We start from the raw sequence: 17,460 nt of genomic DNA on the forward strand, positions 1-17,460 counted from the left end.
ATCAAATTTAACAAATATATATATGTAGATATATATTAAATTTTTGGATTGGATGGTCGTGTTCATGCAAGTCGGGTTCTATATATATGGATGAATTGTATTGTTTCTTTTTAAGAAAGCTTTAGTTTTAGATTCCACTCGAATTTTGATGGATGGAACAAAGTTGGTTGAGGTTCTGCAAAGATATATATATATATTTATTATAATTGATTAATTGTTTTTAGATATTTCTAGGGATTAGTGGAGAAGTTTTATGTATAAATAGTTAACACACAGATTTATATATAACATGTGTACATTTGTATAAGTTAGATTGTTGGATGTTTAAAGTGTTATGATAGTTAGGATAGGAATTTGATCCACTGTATATTTCTGTGTATTTGTAGCATGTTTAGCGTTTTAATACATTGGAATGTACTGTCAAATATAGGGTGTTCTGTGGAAGCCTAATTTCGTGGTGCTTGTAGTTTTGGTGTTAGCTAGTCAGGTAAGGAAACCGTATATAAACCTATATATATGTATATATAAATTTCTAATTATCGAAATGATTCAGATAATTATTTAATTACTTTGGGTTTTATTGTTAAAACCATTCATGGTGTTATGTTTAAATGTTTTGGGTTAAAATACTGTATCTACCATTATCTTCAGAATTTATAGATTTTTATTTATATATTTATTTGTTTATTTAATTGATTCTAAACTTGACCGCTAATCGCTTCGTTAATATATTATATATTCTTATTTTTATTTTTACTTTTGAACTCTAGAGACAATGGCTATTTAAAGATTGAAATGGTTGCATAAATCTTGATTTATAAGTTTAAATATCTATTCTGTTATGGATTACTTATATTTTAAATAATGTGGTTACCTGCTTTATTAAATTTTACTTATTCTTACCACATATTGGCATCAACTCATTTTGAATTAATTAGAATTATTTTCATTAGAAAAACGGGATCACCAAATTTCATTGTTGTGTTGACGATAATTTTGGACATGATATATTTTTGTATAGAAATTCGTGAGTCCCCAATTAACAATGCAATAACCCCGCTACTAGGGTTAAACACCCGACCGTGTCGACACGCATTCTCGACTATAGAAAATATAGTTTCGCACCGCTCCGCTGCTGAAGAATAACGGCCTCTGATATTCTGGCTCGGGTCACCGAGGGTAAACCTATGAGTTCTGAATTTCGACTCGGGTCACCGAGTTTAAATAAATGAGCTATGATATTTTGTTTTGGCATTAGTTGTTTGGGGGACATATATGCTTGTTATTTTTGTAAACTAAATCATATGATTTAATTTCGATTTCGGATTTCATTTTTGATATTTATTTCACTTTGTTACATTTTTGTACACTTTTTAAAAACTAATGAACATTTTTTTGTGATCCCGATGTTTTTAGTGGTTGCCATCTGGGCTCCCAAGTTCATTAAGTTGTTCTCTCATCTTCGGATCGGGGAGTAGGGTTGGGTGGTGGACAGTTTAGCGGTGTCGTTGAGCAAGTCGCCGCCTAGTTATATTTCAAGTTAATAAACTTTCTTTGTTGTAAATTTAGAACTTCTGTCTTATGTTTAATGTCTTGTGAGACACTGGTTATTTGCTTCCATCATATTTCGTGCATCGTGCCTCTATGTTGCTTTTTTGAAAAATTAACGTATTGGTTAAAGGTTGTTTTTATCTAAGTGCGAGACAAGTTTTGGCGCTTACGCGCTTTACTGATCGTGACCTCAGAGTATGCGGTCGTTTGTCAATGCTCTAAGTTCGGGGCGTGACAACATTTTCTCATATATCTATATCTATATATATTGTGGACCCCAAACAAACTTTCTATTATGGCATTCATGGGTGAGCATATTTCTCATGTCTCTTTCTCTCTTTAATAACCCAATGTGCATTTTTATGTGTTTCATGCTTTTCTAGTAAAAAAAAAAAACCAACTCCATTCTAATTTTGTGGGGACAGGCACTGGTGGCATTATTACAATGCAATGATGGCAAGGCAAAGAATATTAAATCTCATACAAAAGTTTTGTTGTAACGACACTGTTAGTGGTATTGTTTATGATATTATTTAAATACTCAATTAGTCTTTTGTAGAAGTGTTGTATTTCTTTTTCAAAAATCATGTAACAAAGTAAATTTATCATTTAGGTTTAAAAAAAAAATTTGACCTGCAAGTGACCGGACATTTTTTACTTTATGTAATAATTGATTAGATAAATAAATTTTTAGGTGGTTGATAAATTAATTATAACATAATTGATGAACCATTGTGGTTGCATGAATTTTTTAATAGGGCAACCCTTGTTGCGGTGGTTATAAAAAAACATGTGGGGCAACCCTTGTCGCGGTGGTTAAAAATATATGTGGACCTCATTCTAAAATATATATATATATTTTGTAGACCTCAAACAAACCCCTATTATAGCATATACGGCCTAGCATACTCATCATGTCTCTCTCTCTCTCTCTCTCTCTCTCTCTCTGATAACTCATTCTATTTTCACGTGTCATGGTTTTCCAATAAGCGAAAAAAAAAGTTTAAAACAATAATAAAGCAAAAAGTAAAAGATCCATTTTAATTATGGAGAGTTGGAGACAAGCCGCTGTCCATTCAAATTTTGTGGAGATAAGCCCCTGGTGGCCCAGTGGAGTTGTTACAACACAATAATTGGTAAGACGCCATGTGAAGTCTTGTAATAAAACTATAACAACATTGTTCATTACTATTTCTTAATTTATATTGTTAATGATACTATTTAAATATCCGATTAGTCATATCCCTTCCCTCTATAATTAAATAGTAAAATAAATTTAGTAATTAGATTTGATTTATGAAAATTTTTTGGTATGTGCATGACTAAACTTTCATCACCTCATGTGATGATTGATCAAATTAATAAATTCTTAAGTGATTAATAAACCTCCGTAACTAGTACACCATTTTAGTTACATATCCCTTAACAATTCTTTGATGGGGTGGTACTTATTTTTTTTAAAAAAAAAAAAAAAGTGCGGACCTCATTTTAAAAATTAACAAAATGCAGTGGAAAAACTTTCTATTATGGCATTCACAGCCCATTATGTCTCTCATATCTCTTTCTCTCTTCCATAACTAAGTTTAGCATCAATCTTGGAACTAGTTGCACATATCTATAAATTCACAGCACAACGACAGTAAATTCAAAGCAAACCAAAAAAATGGCTCTTGAGTTTCTAATTCCAATTTCCCTCATTGTAGTTCTACTTCTCCTTAGCATCAAACTAGCACTCTTCTCTTCCAAGAGATCAGTGAAGCTACCATCTTCTCCATGGAAGGTACCTTTCATTGGAAACCTCCATCAACTTGGCTTGCTACCCCACCAATCCCTTTGCAAGCTTTCAAAGAAGCATGGCCCTCTCATGCTTCTACAACTTGGTCAAGTTCCCACTCTTGTGGTTTCATCTTCTGAAATGGCTAAAGCGATCTTGCAGACTCATGATCTCATTTTTGCAAGTAGACCAAAAGTGAATGCTGCTCACATAATGCTTTATGGAAATCAAAACATGGCCTTTTCACCAAATGGTGAGCATTGGAGACAGATGAGAAAGATAGCTGTGACCAATCTCCTCAGCATGAAAAGGGTGCAATCCTTACATGGTGCAATGGAGGAGCAAGTGGCTCACATGTTGAATAAGATCTCGGACGCTTCATCATCGATATCGCCTATAAATATGAGCAAGATCTTGTTCTCCTTCACCAATGGCATGCTTTTCAGAACCATACTGGGAAGATCCTTTGATGAAGAAAGTGAGAACTAGATGAAATTTCATGAAATGATGGAAGAGACTACAGTGTTGCTTGGAGGGTTCAATGTGGAGGACTACTTCCCTTCACTTGGATGGTTGTGTTCACTGTTTGGATTGGATGAGAGGGCTAAGAGGACTTGAAGCATGTGGGACGTACAGTGTCCTAGATCAGATGATTGAGGAACACGTTAATAGGAATAAAAAGGGAGAAAGGAAGGATGATGACTTTATGGATATCTTGCTCTCTATTCAGAGTAATCCTAACAAGGAATTCTACTTCTCCAAAAATCACGTTAAAGCTCTCCTATTGGTAATGATTTTAAAAAACCAAAGTAATTAGCTCATCTCTTGCAAATTAACCATACATGTTTCTAGTAGTTCTTATTGTGTACATCATTATCAATACAGGACATGCTCTTTGGTGGGACTGAGACGAGATATGTAGCACTAGAATGGAGTTTTGCAGAGCTCATTAGGAATCCAAAAGTCATGAAAAAGCTACAAGATGAAGTAGGAGGAAAAGCATTTGGAAAATCCATGGTCAAAGAAAAAGATCTAAGTGGCATGAACTACCTCAAAGCTTTTCTCAAAGAGATTTTAAGACTTCACCCCCCCGGCATCATTATTAGTACCTAGACAATCTACGGAGAGTTATTGAATACAAGGCTATGACATACCAGACAAAACTAGAGTCCTAGTTAACTATTGGGCAATTACAAGGGATCCAAAAATTTGGGACTCACTAGAAGAGCTTCGTCCGGAGAGGTTTGAAAATAATCCATAGAATTCAAACGACAGCATAATTGTGAATATATTCCTTTTGGTGCTGGTCGAAGAATATGTCCGGCAATTCATTATGGTGTTACTATTACTGAGCTGGCATTGGCAAACCTTGTGCACAGGTTTGATTGGAAACTTTCTGATGGTATGGTTATTGAAGATTTGGATATGACTGAAACTCATGCATTGACTGTGAAGATGAAGAGTAATTTATTGCTCGTTGCTAAACCTTGTTTCTAATATATACAACTGGGTTGTGACCTTATAAAATATGAGAATAAATTTTATTTTAAATATTCTACTTTAGAATTATGTATTTTGAAAGTCTGTTTGTTTACTATTAAGTCCATTATTAGTAGTCTATTTCTGTTTTCTATTTTTGTTTTTTGGTCTTGCAATCATTTGTGTGATTTATAATGTTTTTTACATTACTCTTTACTTTAATACAAATTATTTATCAATTTCTATGTTAGTTTTTTTAGTTACTATTTTATTGGTTAATTTTTTTACATAAGGGTAATTCACAGTGATGCAATACGATTGAGTCCATCTGTCTGGCATGTTCCCTTGTTTTTGAAGTCGAGAGAGCGCTATCTTCCTTGTTTTAGTTCAATCTTGTTTTTTTTTTTTGGCTGCCTCTTATTCATTATGCACTGGTTGTGACCTAAAATCAAATTTTACACCATGTTGAGCATTGTAATTCCAAATAAACGCCTTAATTAATATATATCAGTTAAGCATATAAAATAATATAAAATTGTGTTTAATTATACATGATTAGCAATCTAAAATCCAACCCCAACAAATCAATATTAAACAATGTAAAGGCTGAATTAATGAGAAAAAAACAAGATTTACTAAGGAATCTCAATGGCTTTAAAATTATGTCAAGCGAAGATAGTTGACAATTAGAATTTAGAATTTGGGGGATAGATTGAGTGAGGTTTCTAGACTATGGTGGTATCTTCTTGTATAAAGCTATAGATCCGAGATTGGCTATCTTAAACTGATGGTACAATCAAGTTCATGGGTTTTTCTAACGATGGAGATAAATAAAAATATAAGGTTGGTCGAATTTCTTTATAAATAAAATAAAATAAAATAAAATAAAATAAAATAAAACAACATAAGGTTGAGTTGAAGGTTAACAAAGTGATAAAGACACCACTTAAATTTGATACAGGAATTATCAAACTAAAAATTTGTGGCCATAGAAACGTCTTGATCAAGTTATACAACTCAATATGAAATGTCAAATCTCTCAACCGCATGCATGTACTAATTAATTAACTCTGCACTGTAAAATGTAGAAATTATTTTTATTAATTAATTACGTACTGTTTAGCTACTTTAATAAAAAGAAATATATATTAAAATTTTGAAGAATAAAATCATGATTGAGAAGATAAGTAATGAAATTCAAAAAGGCAAAATTTTTTCTCTGTATCTCGTTAATTGTCATTAAAATTGAGAAGCTATTATAAATAGCCGTGTAGGCATGTAGCAAGGGAGTATTAATTATTTGCAACCAATATTGAAAGTGAAATTAAATTATGTACTTGAATCTAATTATATAGCACACTCGTATAAGACTAATTATGGGATGTATGTAGATGTTAATTAGTCATATACAATGAGATATTAAGCTACCATATTTAACTTGTCACATGTATTGGCATGTCCCAAAAAATGACTGAACACAACCTGCTAGCTCAAAAAAATGTGACCAAGATTTTTTATAATCAATTAAACATTATTCATCAATAATCCAACACATTAAAAATTTTGTCGTCGATCATTAGCTTCAAGGAATGGACGTAGATAGCTTCTCATCTATAATTGGATGCTAAACCACTATATTTAAATTGGTTGCATGAAGAGTCATGTTGCAAGTTATATCCTTGTACTTGTCACTATATATATATACACGTATGTTTCGGCATACATCAACAAATGACTCGTAATTGCAGCACGAAATGCTATGTTGATGGGAATAAGTACAAGTAGAATTTTTTATAGCCTATTGAAAATTGTTTATAATCCATCCAACTCACTAAAAATATGGTTGTCATCAGATTGTAAATTTTTCCAGTGAGCATCTAAGTTTGGCCTTATATCAGTTTGAGCACTAACTTTTAATTTTTATCAAAATGAGCACCAAGCTTTAATTTTATTTCTCCGACGGAGTAATTGGGGATTTCCAGTGGATTTTTGGTGACGTGGACGCAAAAAAGCTTGTGTGGTCGCCTACGGGTCCACGCTCATCGACTTGCCACCAGCTACTTAACCAATGTGGTGTTTTTGTCCACGTAGGGATGTACACGTCGACTATTGTAATTATCGTAGTGTTTTGTTTTTGTCCACATGGGATGGCGTGTACATCCCACGTGGACAAAAACACTCACATGGATCAAGTGAGTCGAGTGGTGAGTCAAGAACGTGGACCCGAGGCTTCCACGCAAGTTTTCCAAAGATCCACGCCACTAAAAATCCACCGAAATCCCGATTACCCGTCGAGAAATGAAATTAAAGTTTGGTCATTTTCGATACTAAATGAAAAGTTAGTCTAAACCGATATAAGGCCAAACCTGACTCACCGATTTACCCGATCATGAAATAAAACCTAACCAAAACAAATCGTTAGGAAAATATATCATTTTCATAAACCATCAATTTATTTCTATTTTTTTATTAAAAAATTGATTTAAAAAAAATGGTTGAAAGAATAAAAATGAAAAGAAAAAAAAACGCTCCATTCTAATTTTGTGGATCGCATTTTAAAAATGAACAAAGTGCATATGTATCTCTCATGTCTCTTTCTCTCTTAGATAACTGAGTTCAACGTAATCTTGAAACTATAGAATTAGACATATCTATAAATTCATACCATAGTGACAGCAAATTCAAAGCAAACAAAAAACTATGTTTCATGAGCTTCTAATTCCAATTTTCCTTATTCTAGTCGTAACCACCCTTAGCATCAAACTAGTACGCTTCTCTAGTAAGAGATCACTTAAGCTACCACCTTCTCCATGGAAGCTACCTTTCATTGGAAACCTCCATCAACTTGGCCTGCTACCCTACCAATCCCTTCACAAGCTCTCAAAGAAGCATGGCCCTCTCATGCTTCTACAACTTTGTCAAGTTCCAACACTAGTGGTTTCATCTTCTCAAATGGCCAAAGAGATATTGAAGACTAATGATCTCATCTTTGCAAGCAGACCAAAAGTGAATGCTGCTCACATAATGATTTATGGAAGTCAAGACATGGCATTTGCACCATATGGTGAGCACTGGAGGAAGATGAGAAAGATAGCCGTGACCAATCTCCTCAGCATCAAAAGGGTGCAATCCTTGCATGGTGCAATTGATGAACAAGTGGCTCATATGTTGAATAAGATCTCAAACACTTCGTCATTAATATATCGCCGATAAATATGAGCAAGATCTTGTTCTCCTTCACCAATGGCATGCTTTGTAGAGCCATATTGGGTAGACCCTTTGATGAAGAAGGTGGAAACAAGATGAAGTTTCATGAAATGATAGAAGAGACTGCAGTGTTGCTTGGAGGGTTCAATATGGAGAACTACTTCCCTTCACTTGGATGGGTCTGTTCATTGTTTGGGTTGGATAAGAGGGCTAAAAGGACTTCAAGCAAGTGGGGCAGTGTCCTAGATCAGATGATCGAGGACCATGTTAATAGGAATAAAAACAGAGAAGAGGAGGATGATGACTTTGTGGATATCTTGCTCTCTATTCAGGGTGATCCTAACAAGGAATTCTCCCTCGCCAAAGATCAGATGAAAGCCCTCCTAATGGTAATGATTTAAGAGGTTTAAATTTGCCACCCTATTATTATATTTATAATATTATTCTACTCGTCATTCCTTGATTAAATTTTTAATTTTGTAAACTTGATTGATTCCATTAAATATATAATTTAAAAGATGTTTTTATTTTAAATAAAAGATCTAGTGATTTAATTTTTTATTCGAATCAATCATATGTATATATATATATAACTATAATCTTATCACTAGTGCTATATGTATAATATAATCATTTTAATTAATAAATTAAAATTTGTAATAAAAAGTGATAAGTAAAATAAAAAATTTTTACTACATGCAACCTTTGTAAAAATGATGAAATTACTTATCACCGTCTCTTGCTTTTCAAATATTATTTTTCACCTCTCCTTTAATTTTATTTTACTTGCCATTTGAAAATTTTAATCCCTTTATTTCAATAAACCTCTTTGGTAATCCATATCATTACATATATATTATATATAATGTAATTAAGAGAACACCTCTCTATTGTACATATAAAATTAATTATACATTGTTTTAAATTTTATTTAAAAAGTTCATGATTTATATAAGATGAAGTAATTTGCTTATGTGTCACGGGAAGAAAGAAGTAAGAAAAACCTAAATAATTGCATCATCTCTTGCAAATTAACGATGCATGCATGCTTCAAACTACAACGTTAACTAACGTTGTAATTCTTACCGTTTTGATCATTATGGTCACACAGGACATGCTCTTTGGTAGGACTGAGACAGGATATGTAGCCCTAGAATGGAGTCCTGCTGAACTCATTAAGAATCCAAAAGTCATGAAGAAGTTGCAGGATGAGGTAAGAGGAAAAGCATTGGGAAAATCCATGGTTAAAGAAAAGGATCTAAGTAACATGAATTACCTCAAAGCTTTTCTCAAAGAGATTCTAAGACTTCACCCCCCGGCACCATTATTAGTGCCTAGAGAATCTATGGAGAGTTGTCGAATACAAGGCTATGACATACCAAAGAAAACAAGAGTCATAATTAACGGTTGGGCAATCTCAAGGGATCCAAATGTTTGGGACTCACCAGAAGAGCTCTGGCCTGAGAGGTTTGAACATAATCTTATAGATTTCAAAGGGCAAAATTATGAATACATTCCTTTCGGTGCTGGAAGAAGAATTTGTCCAGCAATTCAGTATGGTGTTACTATTGCTGAGCTTGCATTGGCAAATCTTGTGTATAGGTTTGATTGGAGACTTCCTGATGGTTTGGTCAGTAAGGATTTGGATATGACTGAAACTCATGGATTAACTGTAAAGATGAAGAGTAATTTATTTCTTATTGCTAAAGCTTATTTCTAATACATTTGGGTTGTAATCTTATAAAATATGATAAAAAATTTTACCTTAAATATTTTACTTTGGAATTATATATTTTAATTGTTTGTTTGTTTAGTATTGAGTCCATTGTCAAGTAGTTTATTTTTGTATTCTATTTTTGTTTTTGGTCTTTTAATCATTTGCATGCTTTACAATGTTTCTTGTTCTTAATTATAATATAATGAGTGCATGCAGGGGCGGAGCCAGAAATTATATAGATGGGAACTACAAATGTTAGAGAAATTAATTAACAAAAATTTTAAATTAAAAATTTTAATAATAAAATACATTCAAATTTTTTTTATAACAATAAGTAAAATTTTAGAGAAATAATTAAAATTAATTAATTCATCAAAATAAATATTTTTATCAAAATTTAGATTTCTTTATGATTTTGACTCACGGGCGGCTCAAGATAACCAGAGGTCTATAATTAAATTTTAGAATAAATCATCTAATCAATTTAATAAAAATTAAATTTATTTAGATTTTATTTTAATAAAAGTTTGTTTATCTTTTCACATACTACTAAACTCATGATAAAAGGATATATTTAAAATTTATGAATAAAACTCAACAAACCAAAAATCTAACAAAAAAAATTGTAACGATATAAAAACTACAAAAGCTCTTATTTATTATTAAAAGAAATAAATATTATATTAATTTTTTTGAGAAACAAATGCATGAAAAAGACATTGCAGAGGATTATAATAGAATTTTAAAAATTTAGTCAGAGAAGATATGAGTGATTAAGCATTATAGTAAAATATTTAATATTGTACTATATTATTTTAAAATTTAAAAATTAACTAAGATTAAATTACATTGATTAAATATTGAATTAAAAATATTTTGTATTATGATAATTATTGGTAGTCTTTCAAAATTTGAGTTTTTAAAATTATTATTAAAAAAAAATCTAAAGATGAGGATTTTAAAAATATATTTGAGTTTTCAAAATTTGCTTCATTGGCCTTAACATTGAGTTGATGTTATTCCGATTTATAATTATAAAAATATAGATAATATTTTAAATTAAAAAATTCTCATTACAAGACATATGTAATTTAATAATTTATCTGAATTCATTTAAAGAATTTTTTAAAAATTAATTTTTATAAATTATTTACATTTAAGATCTTATTAATAAAAAAATAAATTGATATTTAAATATTTTTGAAAAATAATAACTTTCATTTAAACTTCTCTTTAAATTAATCATAATTTAAAAAAATTATTTATTACTAAAGCAATGCTTTAATTTTTCTCAAATCCCTAAATCAATACACATTAATCAATCATAGATATTTTTACAAATTGTCTCAAAATTTTTTAAAATAGCAAACTTAACAAAAACATCTGATAAATGAGAAATAGATAAATAAATAAATCAAATCATTCAACTAAAAATATAAAATTAAAAAAATTAAAAAAAATGAAAATATAAAAATATAAAAATATATAAAGATAAAAAATTAAAAATTAAAAAATATATTAAAAAAATTTGAAAGGGACGGGGCTGGAGAGGGATGGGCCTGGGCGGAAGGGGAATGGCAGGAGGGGTATGGGCCTGGGCGGAAGGAGGGTGTGGGAGGGCGTTGGGAGGAAAGGAGTAGGCAGGGTTAACAGACCTCACCGGCGACAGGTGGTCGGCCACCCCCTTTGCCCACCCTGTCGCTCCGCCCCGAGTGCATGAAATACTTGTATTATGCATTATAAATTCGTGCACATTGCTCGTCTTCTTGCATAATTTTTTCTATTTTATTGCTATGCTAGACATTTTGTACTTAATGTGTAGGTAAGCAAGTTTTAGGAGAAAAATAAGCAAATCGATGCAATTATGAGTGGAATGAGTACAAAAGAACAATTTCAAAGAAAAGCACAGGCTTAACACGGGTGTGTTTAGGGCTTGCAAAATTCTAGATAGAAGAATCTAAAGAGCGCAACACTTTACATGGTTCTGTTGCCCAAGCCACAATTGTGCTCTTGAAGTATGATTGTTCTCTTTTTCCGTGCAGATCTCTCGATGTCAGATTTTATCACAGAATTGAGCCCAGTTACCGCTAGCAATTAGCATGAGTCCAACACACAGGATATGATAGGAACGCAAGTGTACGTGCCAATCACGCAATAATAGTGTGATACAAGCAAGATAACAATCCACAGGGAATAAGGAGAATACTAGTAATAACTTTAGTTCTAAAAATTAGCCTAATCAATTAAGTGATGTGTGTGAACAAAAGAGAATAAAGCAAGAAATACGGAAATGAAACAAGAAATAAATCAGGGGAAAGAATGTTGTCTGAGTACAACATCCCTTTAGGGTTTGATAAAATGCAAGACAAAGGTTGTTTATGTATGCAATTCTATTTGAGTCGAGAGGCATTCAAAATTATACTAACCTCCTCGGTAGAGGGTGAAGAGTAACTGAATCTGTGTAGAACTGATACAGGCATCCATGCAATCGCATTAAAACTCTATGAAACCTCACTGGGAGCTAATGAGAATCTCTTAGTAGATAATCTCTCTTATGAGGAGAGATTACCCCTAATCTGAATATAGAGTAGAGATGCGGTTTCTCCTAAAATCTACTCCACATGATTGCAAAGAGCGCGTAGAAACTCATTAACTTACTTGGGAGAATCGAGAGAGACAGAGTCTCTAAAGCACCCTATGTCTAGGCTTACTCACAATTAGACTCAAATAGATATGATTGCAAATAAGAAATCAATTAAGCATCAAAGATACAACAACCAAAGTCAAGAAAATATACCCTAGAGTTCAACTATGCCCAAACATCTACAAATTAGCCCTCCATTAGTGGAGGGCAAGCATTCAAGATATAAATAATGGAGTAAAACATGAAAGCCATGAAAACCCCATTTTCAATCCCTAGGATGAAAAATTACTGGAGAGGTTTCCACGTACGCTGCCAAGATGAGCTTGACGGCTAAGCTCTTCAATCCTCTTGAATGTAGATCCGAATTTCTCTCCAAATTGCTCCTTAGGTGCTAGAGATTCGTCTATTTTCTTCCTCAACCTCGCCTCCAAGAATAGCCGCCAAAGAATAGAAGAATAGAATAGAAGATGCCCTAAAAATACTCATAAGTTCTATTTATCACAACTACTTACGGGTGTAAGGGCTAGGCTGTAAGGGAGCTGGAGAAGATGGTCGTGAGCCTTACGGGATGACTTATGAGTGTACATTATTAACGTATTTTATAATGTGGAATTCGATGCTAAATATCATGTGTTTTGCATTAACAAACTTAGGGAGTGCTTAAAGGCAAAGGACATCCAAAAGAAGCAATTTAGAACAAAAACGATGAAGTTAGAGCTCTCTCGGTATCATTAGAACAAGGATAATGCCAACTGGGTGGCTTATGGGCAGTTTACGGTCTGCCTTACGGCAGTAAGTATAGTTCAAAAGACCTTGCAGGCATGCTTATGCCCATAAGGAAGGTTCAGATTCAATTCAGAGGACTTTACGGGCAAGGCTTACGTCCGTAAAGATGCTAATAAGGACCATCTAGAGGGGCTTACAACCACAGTACAGGCGCATAAGGCCAGTCATAAGAAGCAAACAAAGAAGCTTATGGTCCAGCACTTACGGCCGTAAGATGGACCATAACATATTTAGAAGACCTTATGGATGAGGCTTACTATTGTAAGCGTTTCCGTAAGGCTCGTGATTATTTTCCCCAGCCCCCTTACGATCTAGCCCTTATGCTTGTAAGCAGCTCTTAAACAGTCGGATATAAATAAAACTTAAGAAGATTTTTAGGGCATAATCTATTTTATCTCTCTATTCTTTGGGGCCGATTCTTGTAAGTGAAATTGAGGAAGAAAAGGGCCAAATCTCCAGCACCTTAGGCAAGATTTGGAGAGGGATTTGGCCCAGCATTCAAGGGGGTTGGAGATCCTAGCCGTTAAGCTCGCCATGGCAGCAAGCGTGGAATCTACCTCGGTGACTCTCCATCTTAGGGATTGACAAAGGGGTTTTCATGGATCCTATTTTTACCTTCATTCTTTGTAACTTGAATTCTTGCCCTCAATTAATGGAGGGCTAATTTATAGATGTTTGGGCATAGTTGAACTCTAGGGTTTAAATTTTGTGACTTTGATTGTTGGATCTTTTATGTGAATGGATGCTTGATGGTTGTAGAGGTGAAAGTCCTCACTCTCATATCTTATATTGCTAAGTAACGAGTAAAAATTCCCACCTAGCCAAGGCTTATTACAATTTGAGAGAATAGTGGATGCCCTCTGATTAGGGTATTTAGGAGACTTTGTCTCCCACAACTTTCCAATTTGGTTGATGATAATCTCTGTTCTCTTTGCAATCTTGTGGGATAGATTTTAGGTGAAATCACATTTCTACTTTGTATTCGGATTAGGGATCTCTCTTTAGGGGGTAAAATTTTCTACTTAATAGATGTTCATTAGCCTATAATAAGGTTTTATAGAGTGTTAATGTGATTGTGTGGATATCTGTATCAGCTCTGTACTAATTCAGTGTCACTTCGTCTAAGAAATTGGGGTTTTGTATACTTTTGGAAACCTTTCAGTTACAATTGGATTGCATGCTTAGACAACCATTGTCATGTACTTCATACCCCTAGAGGGATGCTATGCCCGGATATCATTCTCTTCCTTGAATTCTCTCTTATGATTTTCTTGTATTTTCTAGTTTTCTTTTGGTTTTGTTTTTACACACACTTCATGTACATAATTAGGCTAATTTCATATTCGAGAGTTATTGCCAGTATTCACTTCCTTCCCTATGGATTGAGACTCTACACTTCAAGCACACTTTATTATGTGATCGGTATATACACTTGCGTGAGTCCATATTAATGACTTACAGCTGTTAGTCACATCCGTAAGATCTTCTATTTGTGTTGCGGCCCAGCTTACGGTCATAAGTACTAGAGCATAAGCTTCACTATTCTCCTCCTTCTGACCACCCTTACGAGCATATGCTATGATAGTAAGATTCTCTGAATGGTCCTTATTGGTATAAGCCTTACCCGTAAGGTCCTGTGAATTGACTCTGAATCTACCTTACGGACATACGAATATCCACAAGGTCTTCTGGAATTGACTTATGGTTGTAAGGACAATAGTAAGATGCTCATAAGACACCAAGTTTACCTTGTAATGATGCCAAGAGAGCTCCAACTTCATCATTTAAGGTCTGAAATACTTCTTTTGGCTCTCTCTCTCTCTCTCTCTCGTCTTTAAGCACTGTCCTAAGCCTGTTAATGCACAACACGCTATATTTAGCATTGAATTCTACAATATGGTTCTAATACATGTCAATTGAGTGTACAAATTGATATAAAATACATGAACATTGTGCACTTATCAACCATCTATTCCCTTAATCCTACCCGAATTTGTTATTCATCCTCTTCACTTTTAATCTTCTCAATTAGGGTTAGCAATCTCAATTGATTTCATCGGCTAGATAATAGTATAATAATTAGTACTAGAAGCATCGGTGCTTCTGTATTCAACTTCCTAACCTTTAGGTACACTTTACTACTTTCCGCATATGCACTTGTAGTACATATGCAAAAGGGGCTTATCATAATACAAATTATTTATCCATTTTTATTTTAAATTTTTTTATTTACTATTTCATTGGTAAATTTTTCTTTAAAGGTAATGATGAGCTAATGCCACCTATGAAACATAAGTATGCATACAAATCAAGTAATATAGGGTGCTGAAAAGTAAGGTATTGGTCCACAGGGAACCATAGAATACTAGTACTAATTCTGATTTGAGAACTAACCTAATAGAAATGGTGAAGTGTAAATGCAACGTAATAATCGAGAAACAAAGACAATTAGAAAATATGGTTGATCACACATGAAGAAAGGGTGTTCAGGCATAAATTTCCCCTAGAGCTTATTGGGTCCTGGATAATGGTTATGACAAGTCTTGCAATCTAGTTGAACCAAGAGAGTTCCTATATTATACTACCCCCTTTCTCAAGATGAATAGTAATGAGTCCTTGCGGCGCTGATATAGACTAATCTACCATCGCAATACACTCTATGAACTCTTTCTAGAGAAAGCACAAATTCAAAGAATTGGCAACTCCCATCTCGAAGCAATTGTCGTAATCCCATACGAAGTAAAATTGAAATCTCATACTAAAACTACTCCCTATGATTACATTAAGAATGAAATTTTATGCTAACTCACTCAAAAGGATCATGGGAGGAGAACTCTCAATGCCAAAGTACCCCATGTCTAGGTGGACTCCTGATCCCCTTCTATTATGATTTGCCTATACTAGGTGGATCTCACGATTCGTCACACAAGTACATCAATCATGGATTCTCAGCTCTTACTATAATCGAATCCAAGATAATAGAAACACACAATTGAATTCAACATTAAATGATTGAAATTAATCAATTAACATGAAAATATTCAAAATCCACAACCAATGTCTATCCAAATGTAACCTTAGGTTCCATTTACACCCAAACACCAAAGAGTTAGTTATCTATTGAAGGAGAACACTCATACAGTCAAATAGAGATAAGAGAAATGGATGAAGACATGAAAACCCTATTTTTTCTCTTACCCCTTGAGATGTCGATCGATGAACTTGATGAGTGTACAATTTTTTATTATTTTATATCATTTTGTACACTCATTAATCATGTATTAGAGTTATATTTTGGAATTTTATGTAAAACATGTTGTATTAATATTTTGCATTCTCAGGCTTTAGCCAGTGCTAAAAGATGATAGAGAGCCAAAATAATGAAGATAGAGCTTTCTTAGCATCAATCAACTAAGGACAGGCCAAACTAATTCACTTACGGGCACCTAACGGCCATGCTTATGACCGTAAGCCTCTTCTAGAGACCTTGTGAGCATGTTTATACCCGTAAGGAGGAGCATAAAGACATTTAGAGGGACTTACAGGCAAGACTTGTATCAGTAAGCTGGACTGTAAGGATCATCCAGAGGAGCTTACGAGCTGAGCATGTGCTCATACGTAAGGGCAGTCGCAAGGGGCATATAAAGAAGTTTACAGTCCAGCACCACACAGAAGACCTTACAGACGGGACTTACGGTTATAAGTAATCCCATAAGACTTGCGACCCATCATATCTAGCTCCTTATGGCCGAGTATCTTGGGTTCTAATTGAAGGCAAGACTGAAGGAAAGAAAGGGGGTGAATCCCTAGGGCTTTGAAGGTGATTCTAGAGGGAGATCCAGCCATTCTATCTTTTAGAAGAAGGATTGTAGCTGTCAAGATTAGCTTGGCAACGTTCATGGAAGGTCCTCGGGCTTTCTTCAGATATCATCTCTCAGCGCGATTGAGAAAAGGAGTTTTCATGTCTTTATTTTTTTCATCATGTCTTGTTATTTGGATGCTTGCCCTCCATTAATAGAGGGCTAATTTTGTTCGGCCATAGTTGAACTCTAGGGTTTTATTCTATTTTGACATTGGTTGTGGATCATGTTATTTTAAATATTTTTTAATTGCAATCCATGTTATTTGAATCCAATTGAGTGTTTAATATGGCTTGATTGCTAATAGGCAAAAACCCTAGTTCTCATATATGATGTGCTTTGTGATGAGTAAAAATATCCAAGGTTGTCAGACCCGGCCCGGGCATCGACCCGACCAAGCCTAAGGGTCAGGGGTCGATGGGTTCAACCGGGTCGAATCGAC

General features: G+C 33.8%; 3 protein-coding genes across 3 annotated transcripts; all 3 read left to right on the top strand.

Moving 5' to 3' along the window:
* Positions 1 to 3,165: 3,165 nt before the first annotated feature.
* On the top strand, positions 3,166 to 4,693 carry LOC120276371 (cytochrome P450 71A3-like). The gene is made up of 2 exons (XM_039283096.1): positions 3,166 to 4,112; positions 4,211 to 4,693. Exons 1-2 carry the CDS (start codon positions 3,867 to 3,869, stop codon positions 4,436 to 4,438), a joined length of 474 nt encoding a protein of 157 aa, XP_039139030.1. The 5' UTR covers positions 3,166 to 3,866; the 3' UTR covers positions 4,439 to 4,693.
* On the top strand, positions 3,215 to 3,814 carry LOC120276187 (cytochrome P450 71A18-like). The gene has a single exon (XM_039282913.1). It carries the CDS (start codon positions 3,215 to 3,217, stop codon positions 3,812 to 3,814), a length of 600 nt encoding a protein of 199 aa, XP_039138847.1.
* A 36-nt stretch (positions 4,694 to 4,729) lies between the features above and the next one.
* On the top strand, positions 4,730 to 9,731 carry LOC120276188 (cytochrome P450 71A9-like). Its single transcript, XM_039282914.1, has 4 exons — positions 4,730 to 4,787; positions 7,545 to 7,971; positions 8,064 to 8,400; positions 9,123 to 9,731. Exons 1-4 carry the CDS (start codon positions 4,730 to 4,732, stop codon positions 9,729 to 9,731), a joined length of 1,431 nt encoding a protein of 476 aa, XP_039138848.1.
* The last annotated feature ends 7,729 nt before the right edge of the window (positions 9,732 to 17,460 follow it).

The sequence above is a fragment of the Dioscorea cayenensis genome, chromosome 14 (assembly GCF_009730915.1).
Source record: "Dioscorea cayenensis subsp. rotundata cultivar TDr96_F1 chromosome 14, TDr96_F1_v2_PseudoChromosome.rev07_lg8_w22 25.fasta, whole genome shotgun sequence".
Lineage (NCBI taxonomy): Eukaryota > Viridiplantae > Streptophyta > Magnoliopsida > Dioscoreales > Dioscoreaceae > Dioscorea > Dioscorea cayenensis.